Genomic DNA, 19,498 nt, shown 5'->3' on the forward strand with positions numbered 1-19,498 from the left:
GGCTTCCCTATTTATTTAGTGTAGGTGAACAGTGAGGGGTTGACAACACTATGGACTGAAGACCTCTGTTTATACAAAGGGAGAGATGCTTTGTGGGACAAGGAAAGTGCAGGGTTCTCCCTCTATGATTTTGTAGTGTTGCTAAAAGGTGAGGGGCCAGCAGCACTGGAGACCGAATTCCCCTGTTTATATAAAGAGCCAGATACAGTGTCTATCAGGGGCAGTGCAGGCTTCTGCACATTGTGATGTATTTAGAGCTGGTGAAAAGTAAGGGACTGACAGCACTATAGTTCAGGGTATTTTGTATACTCTCAAAGGGAATTAATGAATCACTGAATAGCAGCCCTCAAACACACAGCACACGTGCTGGTGCTCACAAGCATGTATACAGACATAATGAATGGAATAGTATTGGTGGGTGTCTATTTTATTCAGTTACTAATTTGTTAAATGAGTAAGTGGGCTTGTCTGAGGACACTTTTAAGCCATAGCCCAAGTCAACACATCTACCATTCATTGGATACTGTACTGTTCAAACATACATTGAAGGCAATGAACATAACTAAAACTGAATAGATATAAATTGAACATACCTTGTATGTACATTTACAATTAGAGTGTATGCAGGGACTTAATAACAGTGTAACAGTTACAGCTCTTTTCATGGTATTACACATGTTCTAATACTGTCTCTTATGCATGTCTTCTTTTGCAGTTTTCATTTTTTACAATATATTTTTGTGCCCCCCCCCCCTCCGAGTTAATCATAAATAAATAAACTCTTGTTTGGAGACTTACCTTTGTGCTACGGCTTTGTCTCTTGCCTGGAGCATTAGTCACTCTTCCTTCTGTAAGCAGTTTGCACACAGAGCTATCAGACTGGGTCAGAGAGAAAGACAGGAATGAATTCTGGTGTGGAACTGATGGTTATTATTTGATTATCAGCATTTTAATGATTTTTTTTAAGAAATACTTTTTTGTATAAATGACAGAGTGGGATGCTTGTTAGGATTGTCATTCAGCCAAGACAGTACCAGTGGGGGAAAATAATAACAATAATAATAGCCTAGGAAACTGAAAAAATGAGTTAATACAACAGGCAGCAATGATCATGATTATTGCTGAGTTCCTGATAAATTTGTAGTGTTGTCGTAGAATATTTCACCTCACTCCTCTTTCTTGCAGTTCGTAACCTATGAGTAAAATAGCAAATTATGCCTCCAGAATGTGTCTGGAATTCCAGTTAGCACATTCTAAACAAATGCTATTGCAAACATTTCTCTTACTTTAGAAAGGAAATCCAGTTTGTCCACACTTCCACCAAACAAAACAAAGGACCACGTTGCCATCTTTGACATTCCCTCCTGATTTGAGGCCTCAATAGAGGCTATAAAGGCAGCAGAATCCTGGTAGAATGAATTCTAGAAGGTTCCTGAATGTGCTTTAGTCATAATCATAGCAAATTCCAGAACAACTGTCTCATCTACTCATCTAGTTTAATAAGAACAAAAGAAAGAAACAGTCAGATTTTATAACGTCCTTCATTCTAGAAATGCTCTCCCAAAGTTCCTTCTTAGTTTTTAAAGTGCAGATTCCTTTCTCCAAGGATTTGATGTTGCACAAAAAGGACACCAACCAAACATTCTGGTATAATATCCTACCGAATATAATTTCTGACATTAACAAAGGACTGGTATGCAAAGCTACTCCGTGCTTATGAAATATTGTGTAAGACAGTACATACATTAAGGCCTGAATCTCTACCATCCTCTTACATGAAGGATCTAGTAGTAAATGGTCTTCTTCCAAATTAGAAACTGTAAAGAAATAACTAAAGATAGGTTAAATAGAGAGATGGTTTTTGTGACCCAAGATTTGGATCCCTTGGAGGTACTACTGACTTTCTTGGATGTTTAAAGTTCATACTGCATTATGGGAAAATGTAACCACAGAAAGTCATGTTAGTAGAACTGCACTGCAGATATGCTGACATGACAAATGTACCACACTTTAACTGAAAAATAAAACAGACCTCTGCTGAGGAAGTGAAAAAAAATGGATATTCTGAGCATGTCTGCTTGAAGGATTGAAAAGTTTTTCTCCTGATAAGATTTTCTTTATATAATATAGATAAAGAAGATTTAGTGGTAAATCTCCTGGTTTCTTGAAAACTTCTGGTGCCCTGCAAAAGAAAAGGTGGTGTTTCAGAAATCAGCACATCGGCCTTCATGCTGTTAGATAAAACTGACCCAACAAGGGTAAGGCATACAAAATAGGTGTTTAATTTAAAAAGACTATCTTCCTTTTTTAATTTATCCAATTGTTTGGACCCCATTCTTAAGTCAGGATACAATTAAAGTTCATGAAATTAGTATTGCTGTCTTTCCTCTTTGATCTTTTCCAAGTGTTCTCTTTTCAGCACTTGCAATATACCCATAACTGCTTCCTTCTCCAGTTCATTTGGGGTCTCTTGTATTGGTAGAATATTGAAGTATTACTGTAAATTCTTTTTTATTATCCCTGTTGCTCCTACTCCTGGAACTTCTGGGTCTGTTTATTCCAAATTGCTCTAATTTCTGCTTATAAATCTTGGTATTTTATGACTTTAGGTCTCTCATCACGTAAGACATTATAGTCGCTGGTTGTAGCTATTTCAATGATTAATTCTACTTTTATTTTTTCTAGGGCTACTATACATGGTTTTCTTGCATCTATGTTTTACTGTGGCATTGAGTGACCCCATGTAATATGAACTTCATCTTTATCAGTAATACTTTGTGGTTTCTGCTTTCAGTACTTCTGAGCTACTTGTATATTGAAGTGTTTGCGCACATCTTGCCAAATTATTGGGCTTTTCTGTATAAAGACCCTCAGTCATGAGTGTATCACACCAGAAACAAGATGTACAACTATTTCCATTTCCCTTTTTCAAAACCCGCATTTGTCTGTTTCTCACACTTTTTTATAGAGTCGGTCAACCAGTGTGCACACAATCATCGGTTGCCTTTGTTAGCCTTTCATTTTTTTTACTTTAAATTTACCTCTCCTTATTCATTTCTGTATCAAATCTTGATCAAAATGTAATTTTTCTATGTACCCATATATGAACTGATTCATTAATACCCAAATTTATGGGGACATGGCAAAAGGAAGTACTTCGGAGGAGGGGTTAAAAGGATTCCGTTTTGGCAGCTAAGGATATGTGGAAAGAGTCCAAACAAAAGAGAATACACAAAAAGAGTAACTGGATGCTCTTGCCTATAGATAGGGATAGCAAGATACAAGCAGTAAAATGTTTTTAGTCCCTTTAACTTTTTACACACGTAAGGTATGTTTTTGTCAAGAGAGGAGAAGTTGTGGACGGTAATTAATAGAGAGTCAAAGGATTTTATCTGGGAGGGGACGTGGGCAAGAGTCAACTGGGATAGACTGATCCTTCCAACAGAGCAATGAAATTTAAGTTTACCTAATTTGAAAAGATGCTTTAGAGCTACACAGTTAAGGCTCTTATACATAACACAAGGAAAAATCTATACTTCAAAGTGGAAACAGATGTTGATGAAATGGGGGAAATTCAAGAAATAAGGAAAGAGTGGGATTTTAGATGCAGCTCCTTAAAGAGAATAATAACAGTTATACAGAATGCTATATTTATAAAGTAGCAGAAAGCATACTAAGAACTAAGCCAGCACAGAAACCGATAGGGATGACTGCAATTAGGAGTGCAAAGAACAGGCAAGAGGGGGTTAGAGTTTACTGGACGAAGCTGGCAAGGGAACCAAGGTATTGGGAACAAATAATTAGAGAGGGAAAGGTAATAAATGGCAAAAGGCCAAGAAGATATTTGGACTGCAGACTAGAGATTGCCATCCCTATCAAAAGAGGTTGCCCCACCTTTGGAACAAGCCTCCTACTCATATTAAACAAAGCTCCTCTGCCCTATTTAAGCATAATTTGGACAATTGGATGGGTAACTAGAAATTTGCCCTAGGTGTTCCACCAGTGTTCCTTTTGGACAGGGGCAATAGGTGCTGATTTTAGTGTCTGTTTGAACCAGACACCCTTGAGAACATTGGTTGATCTTGACTAGGCTTGTAAGGGCCCTAGTGCTGTTAGCCTAGTAACTTCCTATGAGCCTATTGATATTAGAGTATAGGCAAACAGAAAGGAATAGGGGAATCCTAAGTGAAAGGCCTGCTCTGGTTAGGTTTTTAGCTGGAGCTAGAACAGAAACTACTGTTGAAAAAGGGATAATTAGTAGGGCATATAACATACTGCACAATAGTTATAGGAATCAATCAGAGGAGGTCAGAAAAGATGAGGGAAGAGAAATTAGATAATTTATAAAAGAACAATGGGAGGACACATATGGCTTTCAAATATGCAACAAAGTCTAGAAGATTTAGGATTTTTGCCTGGAAGTGTTTACTTATGTACTTTTATATAGCAGGCAGAATTCCAAGAACTTTTCTTTCCATAGATGGCAAATGCTAGAGGTGTAATGGGGAAAAAGAGGTTACTGGGAGCTTATGTTTTTGGAGTGTAATGAGTTGGCAGACTTTAAAGATTCTCTACAGAATACTCTTTCAGGAATTGTGGTCAAGAAATTGAGTGTAGCTAAGGAAATTATTTTTTGAGTTGGGATACAGGATCTGAATTGCTTGGACATAGTAAGGCCTTGTTAAGTTTTAATTCTAGTGGCTATCAAAAAGCAATTAATAGAAAATGGAAACTAAAGTCTAAACCATCCATACTTGTAGTAGTAGATACTGTAACATATAAAATAACAGGAAATAGAATCTTTAGAAAACAGTAGCAGTAAATTATACAGAAAAAAATGGAAATTGTGGGAACAATTCATGCAGAAAAATGTTTTAGATGAGGAATGAAAGTTAATAGGAGGTAGCAACTGAACAATTTATGTAACGGTGGATCGACTATATTGTATAAAACTATATATGTGAGGTATAATGTTTGTAAATGTGAAGTTGTTAATATGGTTGGATTACTTTTATATAAATGTAAGTTTACCTATGTCATAACTGATAATTCAATAAAGGTGTTATTTTAAGCATTTGTTCTACGCATTCTCTATACTCGCCGCAGTATTTGCGGACGTGCCAATTTTCTTTCCTTCTCTTCTGGTCCTTTTCTTTACATTCTTTCTTTTGTTTCCGGCACTTTCAGCTGCTATCTGATTCTCATCTGCTTCGGACTGATTTCCATTCTCACTCCTTTTCAAAATGCAACTAGTATGGTAGACTAACCAAAGATGTCATCTTAGACTTATTCTGGTCATGCTTTATAGGTTCACTACGCTAATGGCCCTGGAGCCTTTACAACCCTAGCCCATAGGATTAATTTGGCATCGTGCCACCTGAACTTAGTTCCCAGTGCCTCTGTCAAGTAGAGCCACTGGAATGGTCCCTGGGGTGAATTTTCTATTTCCCATCCACTCATCAAGATTTCTGTTGAAGACGGCCAGTGAGGTACTCTGCTTGACATGTGTGAGAAGTCTATTCCATAGCATGGGCAGTCTCTGGGTTATGAACCTGTCCCTCCAGCTTGTTCTGTTGATTGTGGTAATGAGGTTGAGATCTCTGGAGTGTGTAGTGTGGAGGGATTGGGATTTCTTTAGATGTAGCATTTCTAACAGAACTGGGTCAGACATAGCTTTGTAAGTCCAGCAGAGACCACCTATAAGTAGGCAATCTGAGACAGAGAATAGAAGTTTTTTGAGTCTGTCCATATAGGACAAGTGTTTAAGGCCTAAGATCCTCTTTGTGAGGTATGTTTGTGGCCTCTCCAGTTGTTGTAGGTGTCTAGTTAGGTACATGCCAAATGGGGCATTGTACTCGATGATTGTCCTAATGAGGGAAGAGTAGATGGAGACAATGACCTTTTTCTTCCTGGATGCAAAACCCTTAGTAATGAGATGTCCCACATAGAAGGACTTTCTGACCACAGTAGCAACGTGGTGGTCAAAAGAGAGGTTGCTGTCAACCTGTGTTTCCAGATCTCTTATGACACCGTCTGTGTTCAGTGAACCACCATAGATGTGGTAATTCATTGGAACCAGGTTTTCCCCAAAGGGGATGATGGCATATTTTGACATTGAGCTTAAGGCCATGGTTCTGACACCAGTCATTGGTCTCAGTGAAGCCTTTCGGTAGGATGTCAACATCACTTGGGGAGTTAATTGTGGCTCCCAACGTGCAATCATCTGCAAAATTTGTCAGACACAGTCCCTTCATGTTGGCCTGAACTTCAGAGAAGTAGATACCAAACAGAAGGGGACCCAGGACCAAACCCTGTGCGACTCCACTCGTGACTGGTCGACAGTCTGGCTTGGAGTCGACTACTTTCACACTGTGGGTTCTATCTGTGAGCCAGTTTGCAACCCACCTAGTGATATAGGGGTTGATGGCTAGCCTAGTGAGTTTTTCTATGATTCCTGAGTGGGGAATGTTATCAAAGGCCTTGGCCATATCAAGGTAGGCTGTATGAATCACCTAGCCTTTATCCACAGCTCTGGTGACTGACTCAAAGAAGTTGAGCAGGCATGATCTACCCTTCACAAAACCAAACTGTGTGGGATCCAGAGTTTGGAGGTTCCCTATATTTTTGTTTATTAGGTCCATGATGATGCGTTCCATAGCTTTGCATATCAGACTTGTCAGGCAAATGGGGCGAGAGTTCCTAGGGTCTGTAGTCACTCCTCCTTTGTGGAGAGGGATGACTGTAGCAGTGTGCCATTTGGTAGGGACAAAGCCTGAGGTGAAGCTGTGATGGAACAGCTCACACAGGTGAGGTGTCAGTTCACTCTGTAGTTCAAGTAGAACACAGCCAGGGATATTGTCAGGTCCCATAGAAGCTGTATTCTTGGCCTTGGACAGTGCTGTTTTAACATGTGCAGCAGTAATACTGGGTGCCTGGCAATCTACTGGTATTGTGATTGGTCTTTTGGTGGGGGAGAGAAGGGTAAAGTTGGCACTGAATCTGTGGGCCAGTATATTGGCAATATCTGTTGGCTTGGTATAGGAGGTGCCATTGTGCAATAGCTCTGAGCAAATCTGGGTATTGTCGTGGAAATTCTTTACATAACTATAGAAGGCCTTGTGGTTGTCTTTACTATCTGCTACAATTCTGTTTTCATAGCTAGCTTTAGAGGATTTGATGAGGGCTCTCAACTTTTTGTTGAGGCTGATAAGTGAGTTTTTCCAGTCTTGGAACTTCACCTTATTCTGCATCAGTTTCCTCCTTCTGTTGCAGAGTTTGTTTATGGCAGGGGACCACCACATTGGCTTCCTTTTTTGGAGGAGAGCATCTTGGTTCTATTAGGTATGGTGAGATCCATGCATTTGTGTACATGTTTGTACAGGGCATTAGTGTATGATTCGGTGGTCATGCAACTATTCTCCATTTGCATGGGTGCCGTGAAGTTAGCCACCTCTGTTTTTAGGAGCCCAAAGTTAGCTTTGGAGAAATTTTTTATGGTGGTTACCTTTGCAGGTGGGGTGGGGTGGATTTCCAAGGTGATTAGTTTGTGGTCGGCTCTACCCAGGGAGGAGTTGACTATTGGTACAGAGCAATGGTCACTCATGTTAGTAATGACCAGGTCAAGGATGTTGCTACCTCTAGTGGGGGTAAGAATGAGCTGGTCCAGGGCATTGGAATTAATGAATTCCAGGAACTATTGGGCAAGTGTATTTGTACATGAGTAGTTTTCCCAGTTAATGAAGGGGTAGTTGAAGTCACCCAGTATGAGAGTGTTAAGTTGGACCCTAATATTCTCCAGGGTGCTTAAGAACGTGGAGTGTGAGACTTGGGTCATGGTTGGGGACCTATAGCAGGCTACGACCTGAATCACTGTCTTACCCAATGTTAGCTGTACCCGAAGTATCTCTGATGTGTCATGTTGTGCTACCGGTCTGGAGGTGTGCGTATCCTTTATGAATATGGAAACACCACCGCCTTTGGAGCTTCGGTCCAACTTCTGGGGCCAGAAGGTATGGAATGAGTTATAGCCTGGTAGTGCAGGGGTGTTATCTGCTGCCTTGAACCAGGTCTCTGTTACAGCACAGATGTCGATGTTCTCCATGTTAAGGAGTCCTTCGAGTGAGTGTGTTTTGAGATGTAGACTTCTAGCATTGAGCAGCATGACCCTCAGATTGCATTTGTTTGTAGCTGTTATGGTGGTAATTTGGTCTTTGGAACACCACCTAAAAAAGGCACTATAGGGGTGGCAAGAGCCTTGGCCAGTATCCGGAAGCCCAGGGGTGACAGATGCAGGCCATCTTTTTCACTATGCATGGATCTGATGAGGTCAGCAAATATGTCTGCAATGCAGTCAATGTTGAGGAATCCCTTTCCTGCTTTAAAGTGAAAGATATGTTATTTTGGTATGCACTGTTTTGATAAGCATGTAGGAGTTTTGTTTTCATATCCATTTATTCAATGCTCTTTGGGGCCAATGAATCACATAAAAGCTGTAAGTTAGAATAGGAAAAGCCAATTGATTTACAACTTGATCTTTATTCCTAGATGCTGAGATAGTTTTAAATATTAACTGTGGTCTTTGGAAGTATTCTTATGAAGTTTCATTCTCATTTGTTCATATTTTACTGCTGTTTGTAGTATTATAACAGAATACTAGGCTAACAACCCTAAAAGGCCTTTTCAAGCCTAGCCATGCTTCCCAGAAATATTACAAAGGTATCGATACCTTAGGTTTTGTGGGGTATATAAACGTAGGTATGAGTGGTCAAGCATTTACAAGCTTCCTCCCTCTAATAGACACATAGGTGCCAGACGTAGGGTAAATGTATGATTGCCCATCCTCTGATCCAAACAGATGGGAAGCCTGTTTCAGAGAAGAGGCAGCCTCTGAGACATATACCTGTCCCTCCAACAAGTCTTATTTATTTTGCTGGTGAGGATTAGGTCCTTCATCAGGTGGTTATGCTGCTGTTTGCTTTGTGGATGTGCAACAGGTCCATTAAGGCTGGATCAGAGGAAGCTTTGTAGGCCAGGCATAGGTCACCTCTTAACAGACTGTTGGAGTCTGAGTATAATGACAAGGCTTTCATGTGGTCCACAAAGGACGTTCTTTCTAAACCATGCATTCTCTTTTTAAGTAAGCTATAAGGATGCTCCACTTGTTGCATGTACCTGGTCAGCTGCATACTGAAAGGGCAGAGTTCAATGGAACAATGACATCTTTGGACCTGGACGACATACTCTTGCTTATAAGTTGTGCAGCATAGAATGATTTCCTTATAATTGTGGACACATGATGGCCAAAGGCAAAGTCAGTGTCTACATGTGTTCCCAGAATGCCTGGCTACTGGTGCTACTCTTTATAGGTGAATTATCAATGTAATAATTTGCGGGAGTGCAGAGTCCTGATTCTGAATGTTCTCACCATCAAGTATTTATTGAGGCTGTAAAGATCCAAACCGAGTCTCCAGTGTGTCCCTTTTAGGACACAAGAAAGAATCTGGGATGATAACTTGTAGGATGTACTACCAGTTTTCAGATCATCTGGACAAGCATTGCAGTTGCTTAGCAGCATTTGCTCATAACTGACAGTTTGAATGTCCAAACAGTTGTAACGCATCTACCTGAGCATGTCAAATTATTAGTAAATGAAAACATGTGAAATATGCTAAAATGCCCATCCCTTATACCCCTTGTGAATGGAGGTCTTACTTTATTACTCTAACTCAGAGATCTGTGTGGCTCAGAGAAAGGGTTAACACTAACAAGGAATAAGAATCCTGCATTGATGTTTCTCCATGAAACTGCAAGATTAGAGTACTCACATAAAGCTTAATTTCCACCACACAAGCAACTGATATCTTTAGGACTTTTTCTGTTGCTACTTTTTCCAAACATATTTTTCAATAGAGGTCGTGCTTTGGAAAGAAAAGATGGGGACACCTTCAGAAGTAATTGAAATTTGGTTGGAAAAAATATCCTCTGCGACTGTTCACTGTAGTATCCCCTTAGCCTTGAAGTAGAGATACCATGCATGGGGCATTTCAGATATGTGGCCCTAGCCCCTTTAGCCTTGAAGCAATGGTAGCATCCATGGGGCATTTAAAATATATACCTGTTGAACATGGTAGCACAACATTTAAATAAAAACTGTAAGAGGGGAGTACAGATAGGAAATAGCCGTGTGTTTTGTTTTCCTCACAACAGAAGGCACACTGAAAGATCTGCCTCTTTCTGTCTCAGTCTGTTACACACACATAAACACACATTACCTACTCTATGAACTCCTGATGAAGGGCCCAGATTGAGGTTAACTCTGAATGTTGCCTCTCCTGATTCCTGAGAGTCTCTTGTATTGTATAGCTGTGTGTTAATTTTGATGCTTGGCTAGAAACCAGTTAGAATGCCCATAAATTATTACATATTTAACATGACTGCAGCAAGACTTTGGTGTGTGGGTTATGGGGAAGTTTACCACCACTTTATTTGGTGTTGACATGATGCATTGGTGAGTACCAACCACAGAAGAAGGTGGAAAGTCCCCTACAGCCCACATCTGTGAATGTTGAATTGCAGTGTTCTGTCATAAATAACTTCTCACAATATGCCTGGGTTCTAACCATGTAGCAGGACTGTCTCATGCATGGTTACAAATGAATTAGCCACCAGCACCTTTGTTTACTTTATAAATGGAACATGCTAGTCTAAAGGCACATGACAGTTCTGATGGATGACTGCCGGATTTGGAGGCAGAGCCATCCTGCCTGTTGTTCCTCATAAATTGTAATTCCATTGGTATTATTAGCATCAGGTACAGCGCAGGACAAAGGTAAGGGCTCTGCTATAGGCTGCAAAGGCTTGTACTGTGGATGTCTGTGTCGCTGCATAAGGCAGGCAATCATATTCACCAGACCAGACAGGAGCAGCTTACCCAGAATGCCTTTTATATGAATGCTAGCATGAACGATTTACGTCTGCACTGTTAGTTCTGTTATAATGCTTCCACTTTAGGCTGCTATAGCAGGGTTAATCTTTCATTTTGGGTCTGACTTGACTTCTTGTTCTACGGAGCAATAATTGTACCAGGTATATTTCCTGAGCTATTTCAGTCCTTAGTCATACCATGTTGATATTTATTTATGAATAGAAGTGGCCATGGAATGATGGCTTCACCTAGTGCTGCTCTAAGAACACTGAATTTTGTTGCTGTTACAGATCAGAAACAGAGATTTTGATGGCAGAGCAGGTCCCCAATCTACATATTTCTTTATGGATGGATAAGCTACAGACTGTAGTTAAACACTGGGCTTTGTTGTCCAAGCTGCCAGCTGAATTGCTTAAAATCCATCCTCTGTTTTAAAATACAACTCATTCTCTGCAGTCAATAGACTCTTCTAGAAGGCCGGCCTATTAGTCTGCTGTCACTTTTGTGGGATAAAAACATTATCTCACACTAACACTGAACCCATACTCTCGAACTGTTCTGTACTCATGCTTTCATATAACCTTTTTAAAATTGTGTACATCTGTTTCAATGACATTCCCAAGAAACAGAAAATAATTCAGCTCGCTTAGTGTCCTTGTATGAGTTCTGTTGCAGGGAAAGTTATTTTACTCACTTTTCTTGGGACTGTCTGCACTCTGTTTATGTCATCAGATTAGGTCATCACAGCCACATGAAATATGCCAGATGGGGCTTTATTAGTTTTCTTTTAATGGAGAAAGTGACCTCTCATTTTGTAATTGGGATGCACCAACGTACGTGTGAAAGGATTGCATCACTCTTATTCATAGGATCACATTGTGATGCAGCAACGTACGTGTGAAAGGATCGCATCACTCTTATTCATAGGATCACATTGTGATGCACCGACGCACGTGTGAAAGGATCGCATCACTTTTTTATTCATAGGATCACATTGTGATGCACTAACGTACGTGTGAAAGGATTGCATCACTCTTATTCATAGGATCACATTGTGATGCACCAATGTACGTGTGAAAGGATCTCATCACTTTTTTATTCATAGGATTACATTGTGATGCACCAACGTACGTGTGAAAGGATTGCATCACTCTTATTCATAGGATCACATTGTGATGCAGCAACGTACGTGTGAAAGGATCGCATCACTCTTATTCATAGGATCACATTGTGATGCACCAACGCACGTGTGAAAGGATCGCATCACTTTTTTATTCATAGGATCACGTTGTGATGCACTAACGTACGTGTGAAAGGATTGCATCACTCTTATTCATAGGATCACATTGTGATGCACCAACGTACGTGTGAAAGGATTGCATCACTCTTATTCATAGGATCACATTGTGATGCACCAACGTATGTGTGAAAGGATCGCATCACTCTTATTCATAGGATCACATTGTGATGCACCAATGTACGTGTGAAAGGATCTCATCACTTTTTTATTCGTAGGATCACATTGTGATGCACCAACATACGTGTGAAAGGATCGCATCACTCTCTTATTCATAGGATCACAGGAAGTTACTAGGCTAATGACCCTCGAGCCCTTACAAGCCTAGCTATGTTTTACCCTTATTTCCACAATCAGCGCCTATCACACCTGTCCATGAGGGACATAGGTGAAAGCCCTGTGGTGAACTTACGGTTAACCATCCAGTCATCCCGATTGCATTTAAAGAGGGCCAAAGAGGTGCTCTGCTTGACATGAAGCAGGAGTCTGTTCCAAAGGTGTGGTAACCTCTGGCAGACAAATCTGTCCCTCCAGCAGTTTCTATTAATGTCACATACCAGGTTAAGGTCTTTAGAGCAAGTAATCCGTGTACCATTTGACTTACGGATATGCAGCATTTCCAATAAAGCACTGTCAAAGATTGCCTTATATGCAAGGCAGAGATCGCCTCTGAGCAGTCTGTATGAAACAGAATAAAGTGACAGTGATTTCAGACGTCTTCATAGGACAGATGCTGAAGACCTTGAATTTTCTTTGTGAAGAACCTTTGTGGTCTCTCCAATTGCTGCAGGGGCTTGGAAGGGTACATACCAGAAGGGGCATTGTACTCAATTATTGGCCTGATGACAGAAGAGTACAGGGAGGTTATAACTTCTTTTTTTCTGGAGGCAATGCCCTTACTTATGAGATGAGCAATATAGAATGCCCTTCTTACCACTGTGGGGATATAGTGATAAAAGGTAAGGTTGTTGTCAACCTGTGTGCCCAGGTCTCTCACCACTGAGTGCATACTTAGGGTGTTGTTATTGATGTGGTAGTTAGCAGGAACATCACTCTTACTGAAAGGGATGATAATACATTTTTTTGCATTGAGTTTAAGGCCATGACTTTGACTCCAGTCATTTGTTTGTGTAAGACCCTCTTGTAGGACACTGACATTGTTTGGAGAGTCTACGACCGCTCCCAGTTTGCAGTCATCTGCAAAATTTGTCAGCCACAGACCTAAGTTTTAGCTTGTACTTTGGCGAGACAGATTCCAAACAGCAGAGATCCCAGGACTGATCCCTGTGTTGCACCACTGCTTACAGGTCTGCTGTTGGAGGTAGATTCCCCTATTTTGACTATATGGGTTATATAAGTGAGCCAGTTAATGACCCATCTAATGATATACAGGTTGATACCTAGCTGGGTGAGTTTGTGAATTATGCCCGAGTAGGGGATACTGTTAAAAGCCTTGGCTACATCTAGGTAGGCTGTGTGCACAGATTTCCCCTCATCAAGGGCCTTTGTGACTGTCTCAAAGAAGTCCACCAAGTTTAACAGGCATGATCTCCCTTTGACAAATCCAAACTGAGGAGGATCAAGTGTTTGGAGGTTACCGATGTCTTTGTTGATAAGGTCCATGATGATCCTCTCCATGGCCTTGCAGATAAGGCTAGTCAGGCTAATAGGTCTGTAGTTCCCAGGGTCAGTGCTTGGAAGCACCACCTTGCAAAGGGATAACGGTCGCCTTATTTTCCATTCAGTTGGGATTAAGCTAGTGCTTACATTATGACTGAAAAGATTTCCCAATGGCATTGCTAATTATTGTTTGAGCCCATATAGGACACAGCCTGGGATGTTAGGTCCCATGGATGCTGTGTTTTTGACCTTAGAGAGGGTGTTCATGACCTATTCTTTAGAGATACAGGGTAGAGGACAGGTGGTAGGGATGTTTTGGGGGTAAGTGTGGCGAGTAAGGGGGAATGAAGATTTTAGAGTACCTATTGGCTAACAGGTTAGCAACATCCACAGGCTCAGTTGCCAGTTCCATCTGAGGGAAGAGGTGCAGTGCAGCTATTCATATCATCCTGTGAGAGGTTATAATCTGTTTTGGAGAATTTTTTTAGTTTGGTTTGTGCTGTGGGGGGTCAGGTGTGATAGTAACTTCAAATGAGACTGATTTGTGGTCAGATCTCACCAGGGAAGACCTCACAGTGGGGGTGCTCCAGTGGTCCCCCATATTGGTAAACACAAGATCCAGGATGTTGGCAACCCTTGTGGGGGTGTCAACTACCTGGTCCAGGGCATTGGAGTTAATGAAGTTGAGAAACTTTGGGCAAGTGAGTTTCTGCATGAGTAATTTCCCCAGTCAAAGGATGAGTAGTTAAAGTTGCTCAAAACCATGGTGTTCGGATGTATCTTGATACACTCAAGTAGATCCACATAGTCAGAGTGAGTGTCCTTATTCATGGAGGGAGTCCTATAGCTGGCAATGACTTCAATAGGTGTCTCACCAACAGTTAATTGCACCTGAAGTGTCTCCAGAAAATCATACTGTTTAACTAATCTTTAGGTGTATTTATCTTTAATGAATACTGATATACCACCTCCTTAGTTTTCACTCCTTCAGTCTGAGATCTGAATGTGTGGAAGGAGGTGTAGCCCAATATGGCTGGGTGCTCTCCGTAGTCTTGAACCAGATGGAGTTGTTACATCGGGAGTTTTGTCCTTGAGACACTGACTAAAAAAGGCACTATGGCGGTGGCAAGAGCCTTGGCCAGTAGCTGAAATCTCAGGGGTGACAGATGAAGACCATCTATGGCAAAGCATCGAGGTTTGTCGATCACGTCATCCCAGGCTGACAGATAGTGTATCCCCTTAGAATGACACCAGAAACTACGCAAATGAAGTCAGTCATTTTCTGTTTTTACTGAGGCATCATCCTAGGTGAAGGTAAAATGCTGCTTAAGGTTAGGGACATACCAGCCTGATACACAAATTCTGAGTGCTCAACTATGTCTCTCTTTATATAGTCCAGACAGGTACGTCTCAAGTTGTTTACACCAACATGGACTACGATGGAGTCATAACAGTACCTGTTGTTGAGAGACTTGAGTGCATGTGTGATATGGCGGATCCTAGCACCTGACAGACAGCTGACTGTGACTTTCTCCTTCTCCAGCCTGGTGAGAGGGACATCTGTGTGTCTCATGATAGAATCACCTATGACTAATATGTTTGGTTTTGTGTTTTGCCTTAAGGGCTTGACAGGTGAGACACTAAGTGAACTATTATTCTGCAGAGGAAGTATTATGTGTAGCGTGCTTTTGTTTGGGAGGTCTCTGGTGTTTAGGTATGTTTCTGATGAGGACCTTCACATATGTAGGTATGTGGGATGTGGGTTTGAGTGGAGTAGGAGGTGAAGTGTGCATGCTGACGACCCGGTCATTGTCATACATCAGACTTCTTTCTTTTATATCATATGATGTCATAATGATCTAGCCTCTCTCCATTTTTGTTATGTTAGCCCTTCTGGTTTTGCTTCCTGTGGAACGTCACATTTGTTTGAATATAAAGTGCCGTTACTTCTAGATGCTCTCCAATATCACTTCTAAAAACATGAAAAAGAAATGCAGCTAGAAGTGGATCCTGTTGCACTCCACTGACACAGTCTGGTTCCTAGGAGTGTATTGTCTAATCATGGTATTAATTGTGCAGTGCGCTAAGAGTAATGGGTTCTGATATGATTTAATCTGCTAGCAGTATTCATTATGTGCACATTATTCATGTCAGAGATTATATAGAATGAGCTGCCTGTGTCTTCCTCACTTTTTAGTCATGAACCAGCAAGAAAGGTTTCCTCTGCACTCAAAGGCCCTCTTATTGTTGTAAATGAGCATGATTATACATAACATTGTGAATGGGACAAATTGCAATTTTTAGTGTGTGCTTGTAACAGAGATACTGTGCTCTATTTTTGCATGGGAATAATGTTGTGTTACACTATGATATCACATTATTTTGTCTTGCATATGAATCTGCTAATAAAACAATTTGAAAAAAAGAAGAGCCCAATCCCAGGCTTTGAAGTAAGAGAGATATTAACACTCACTGTGTGGTTAACCATGTCAGAAACATTCCAGATGAATCCATGTTCTAATTGCACTGGTGCAAATAATGTTACAGTAAGGGGCACGGTCCTGGTGCCGATGTTTGTCACCTGTGGAGAGAGCAAAATCTGTTAAGTGTAGCACTAACTACATACAAATATCCTGACGTTTTCATACAAATATGTTAAGTGTAGCACTAACTACATACAAATATCCCGACTTTTTCAGACTTGCATGTAAAACATGCAGAGTCATCACATTCAGCTGTCCTGAGAACTTTTGGATTAAATAATATAAGTTATGGCTGTTCGAAGTATTGTATTACTGTCATATTCTTGTATCGGAACATTGCTACTTTCAGTACTGGACAATTAGCAACACATCCTGACCTACTAAGAAATTGGACCCTGCTATCCCAAATTCCACATACGTTTTTCAGATCAATCTGCCATACCCCTAATAACGTGGGAAGGCACAGGGTCCAGGCCATCATGTGCTTTCTTTGGGTTACTTAGACATATAACAGACAGACCTGGAGGTCCAGGCCATCATGTGCTGTCTTTGGGTTACTTAGACATATAACAGACAGACCTGGAGGTACAGGCCATCATGTGCTGTCTTTGGGTTACTTAGACATATAACAGACAGACCTGGAGGTACAGGCCATCATGTGCTGTCTTTGGGTTACTTAGACATATAACAGACAGACCTGGAGGTACAGGCCATCATGTGCTGTCTTTGGGTTACTTAGACATATAACAGACAGACCTGGAGGTATGCTGCATGGAATGACATTGCACACATGACCACATGACCATGCTCTTCTCCCCTTCAGTGAGCACACCTGCATTAAATACTCAGCCTCCATTAAGACTCAGGCACCATAGTGTGACATCTGTTATAGCACAACCTCCTCCAACAGATGAGACAGCACTGGACAGTCACATCACCACACCCTCCCCTAATCGTAGAGCACCTCCCTCACAGATGAGACAGCACTGGACAGTCACATCACCACACCCTCCCCTAATCTTACAGCACCCCCTCACAGATGAGACAGCGCTGGACAGTCACATCCTCCCCTAATTTTACAGCACCCCACTCCCCACAGATGAGACAGTACTCCACGGTGTCATCACCACACCCTCCCATAATCTTACAGCACCCCCGCTCACAGATGAGACAACACTCGAAGTCTCATCACTATATCCTCCCCTAATCTTACAGCACCCTCCCTCACAGATGACACAGCACTCCACAGTCATACAGCACCCCCCAGAAGGATGAGACAGCACTCCACGCTCTCCTCACCACACCTTCCCCTAAGCTCCTTCACTACCTGGCAAAGTTGCTGAATTTGTTCTGCATGCACCACATGGGAAGTACAGCAGGGTCAGAGAGGCACTCAGTTTCAGCATTTCTGAGTAATTTTACTTCTGGGACCATGCTGTAGCCTGACACAGCTCCACTGACATACTACTGGGCCCACGAGGCACCCAATGTTCTGAGTACTGTATTTCTAGGTCTGTGATGTACAGAAATACAAATGTCCTGAGCAATGAACTCCTGGGTTTATGCTGAAGACAGCTATAGCTATTATAAGTCCTCTACAAGCTAGCTGATAATGTAACTATATAACCTCTTGAGTTCTGTAACAGATTGCTGATAATATCCCCACATAACATTCTGAGTGCTGTACTAAAGGGCTGATAACATAACTATATAATGCTGTACATAACCATAATCATTCTAAATGCTGTACTGAAGGACTGAGAACATAACCATATAACATTCTGAATACTGCACTGAAGGGTGATAACATACCCGTACCATGCTCTGAGAACTAAACTGAAGGGCTGATAACATAACCATATAATACTGTACAGAAGGGCTGATAATATAACCATGTAATACTGTACAGAAGGGCTGATAATATAACCATATAATACTGTACAGAAGGGCTGATAATATAACCATGTAATACTGTACAGAAGGGCTGATAATATAACCATATAATACTGTACAGAAGGGCTGATAATATAACCATGTAATACTGTACAGAAGGGCTGATAATATAACCATGTAATACTGTACAGAAGGGCTGATAATATAACCATGTAATACTGTACAGAAGGGCTGATAATATAACCATGTAATACTGTACAGAAGGGCTGATAACATAACCATATAATACTGTACAGAAGGGCTGATAACATAACCATATAATACTGTACAGAAGGGTTGATAACATAACTATATAATGGACTCCCTTCAGTTTGCTTATCAGAGAACCAGTCAGTCGATGATGCAGTTAATATGGGACTGCACTACATCTTGACAACCCGGGGACATATGCCAGGATTTTGTTTGTGGACTTCAGCTCTGTTTTCAATACAGTGATCCTGGAATTTCTGCACTTGAAACTCACCCAGTTTTCCATCCCTGCCTCCACCTGTCAGTGGATCACCAATTTTCTGATTAGTAGGAAGCAGCAGGTGAAACTGGGGAAATTCACATCTAGCTGTCTCATGATCAACATGGGCATCCCCAGAGATGTGTGCTTTCCCCACTGCTGTTTTCGCTCTACACTGGCTATCGCACAATCAACATGGGCATCTCCAGAGATGTGTGCTGGCCCCACTGCTATTTTCACTCTACACTGGCTGTCGCATGATCGACATGGGCATCCCCAGAGATGTGTGCTTACCCAACTGCTATTTTCCCTCTACACTGGCTATCGCACGATCGACATGGGCATCCCCAAAGATGTGTGCTTGCCCCACTGCTATTTTCACTCTACACTGACTACACCTGCATTCTGCACCCTGTGGGGTAGAGGGACCATAGCATGCTGTGCTCTGTAGGGGGTGCTGGGACCATGGCATACTGCACTCTGTTGGGGGGCTCTGGCATGTTGCACTTTGTGGGGAGGACACCATAGCATGCTGCACTCTGTGGGAGATGGGACCATGGTATGCTGCACTATGTTGGGGGTGGTGGTAGGACAATGGCATGCTGCACTCTGTGTGTGTGTGTGTGTGTGTGTGTGTGTGTGTGTGGGGGGGGGGTATGGGATCATGGCTTGCTGTACTCCATGGGAGATGGGACTATGCCATACTGCAGTTTGTCGGGGGTGATGGGACCATGGTATGCTGCACTTTGTTGGTGGGTGGTGGTGGGACCATG

At 41.6% G+C, this 19,498-nt stretch overlaps 1 protein-coding gene across 1 annotated transcript in view; it reads right to left on the reverse strand.

Annotated features, from left to right (window-relative positions):
* The window catches only part of ITGAL (integrin subunit alpha L), a 1,030,513-nt gene that overhangs the window by 22,464 nt on the left and 988,551 nt on the right, over window positions 1-19,498 (reverse strand). The window contains exons 25-26 of the mRNA XM_044086682.1: window positions 16,315-16,422; window positions 799-879 (exon numbers count right to left, since the gene is read on the reverse strand). Of these exons, the coding sequence (XP_043942617.1) occupies window positions 799-879; window positions 16,315-16,422 (189 nt within the window). The remainder of the gene's footprint in view (window positions 1-798; window positions 880-16,314; window positions 16,423-19,498) is intronic.

This window comes from Protopterus annectens, chromosome 10.part0 (assembly GCF_019279795.1).
Source record: "Protopterus annectens isolate FY-2018-M chromosome 10.part0, PAN1.0, whole genome shotgun sequence".
NCBI classification, from domain to species: domain Eukaryota; kingdom Metazoa; phylum Chordata; order Ceratodontiformes; family Protopteridae; genus Protopterus; species Protopterus annectens.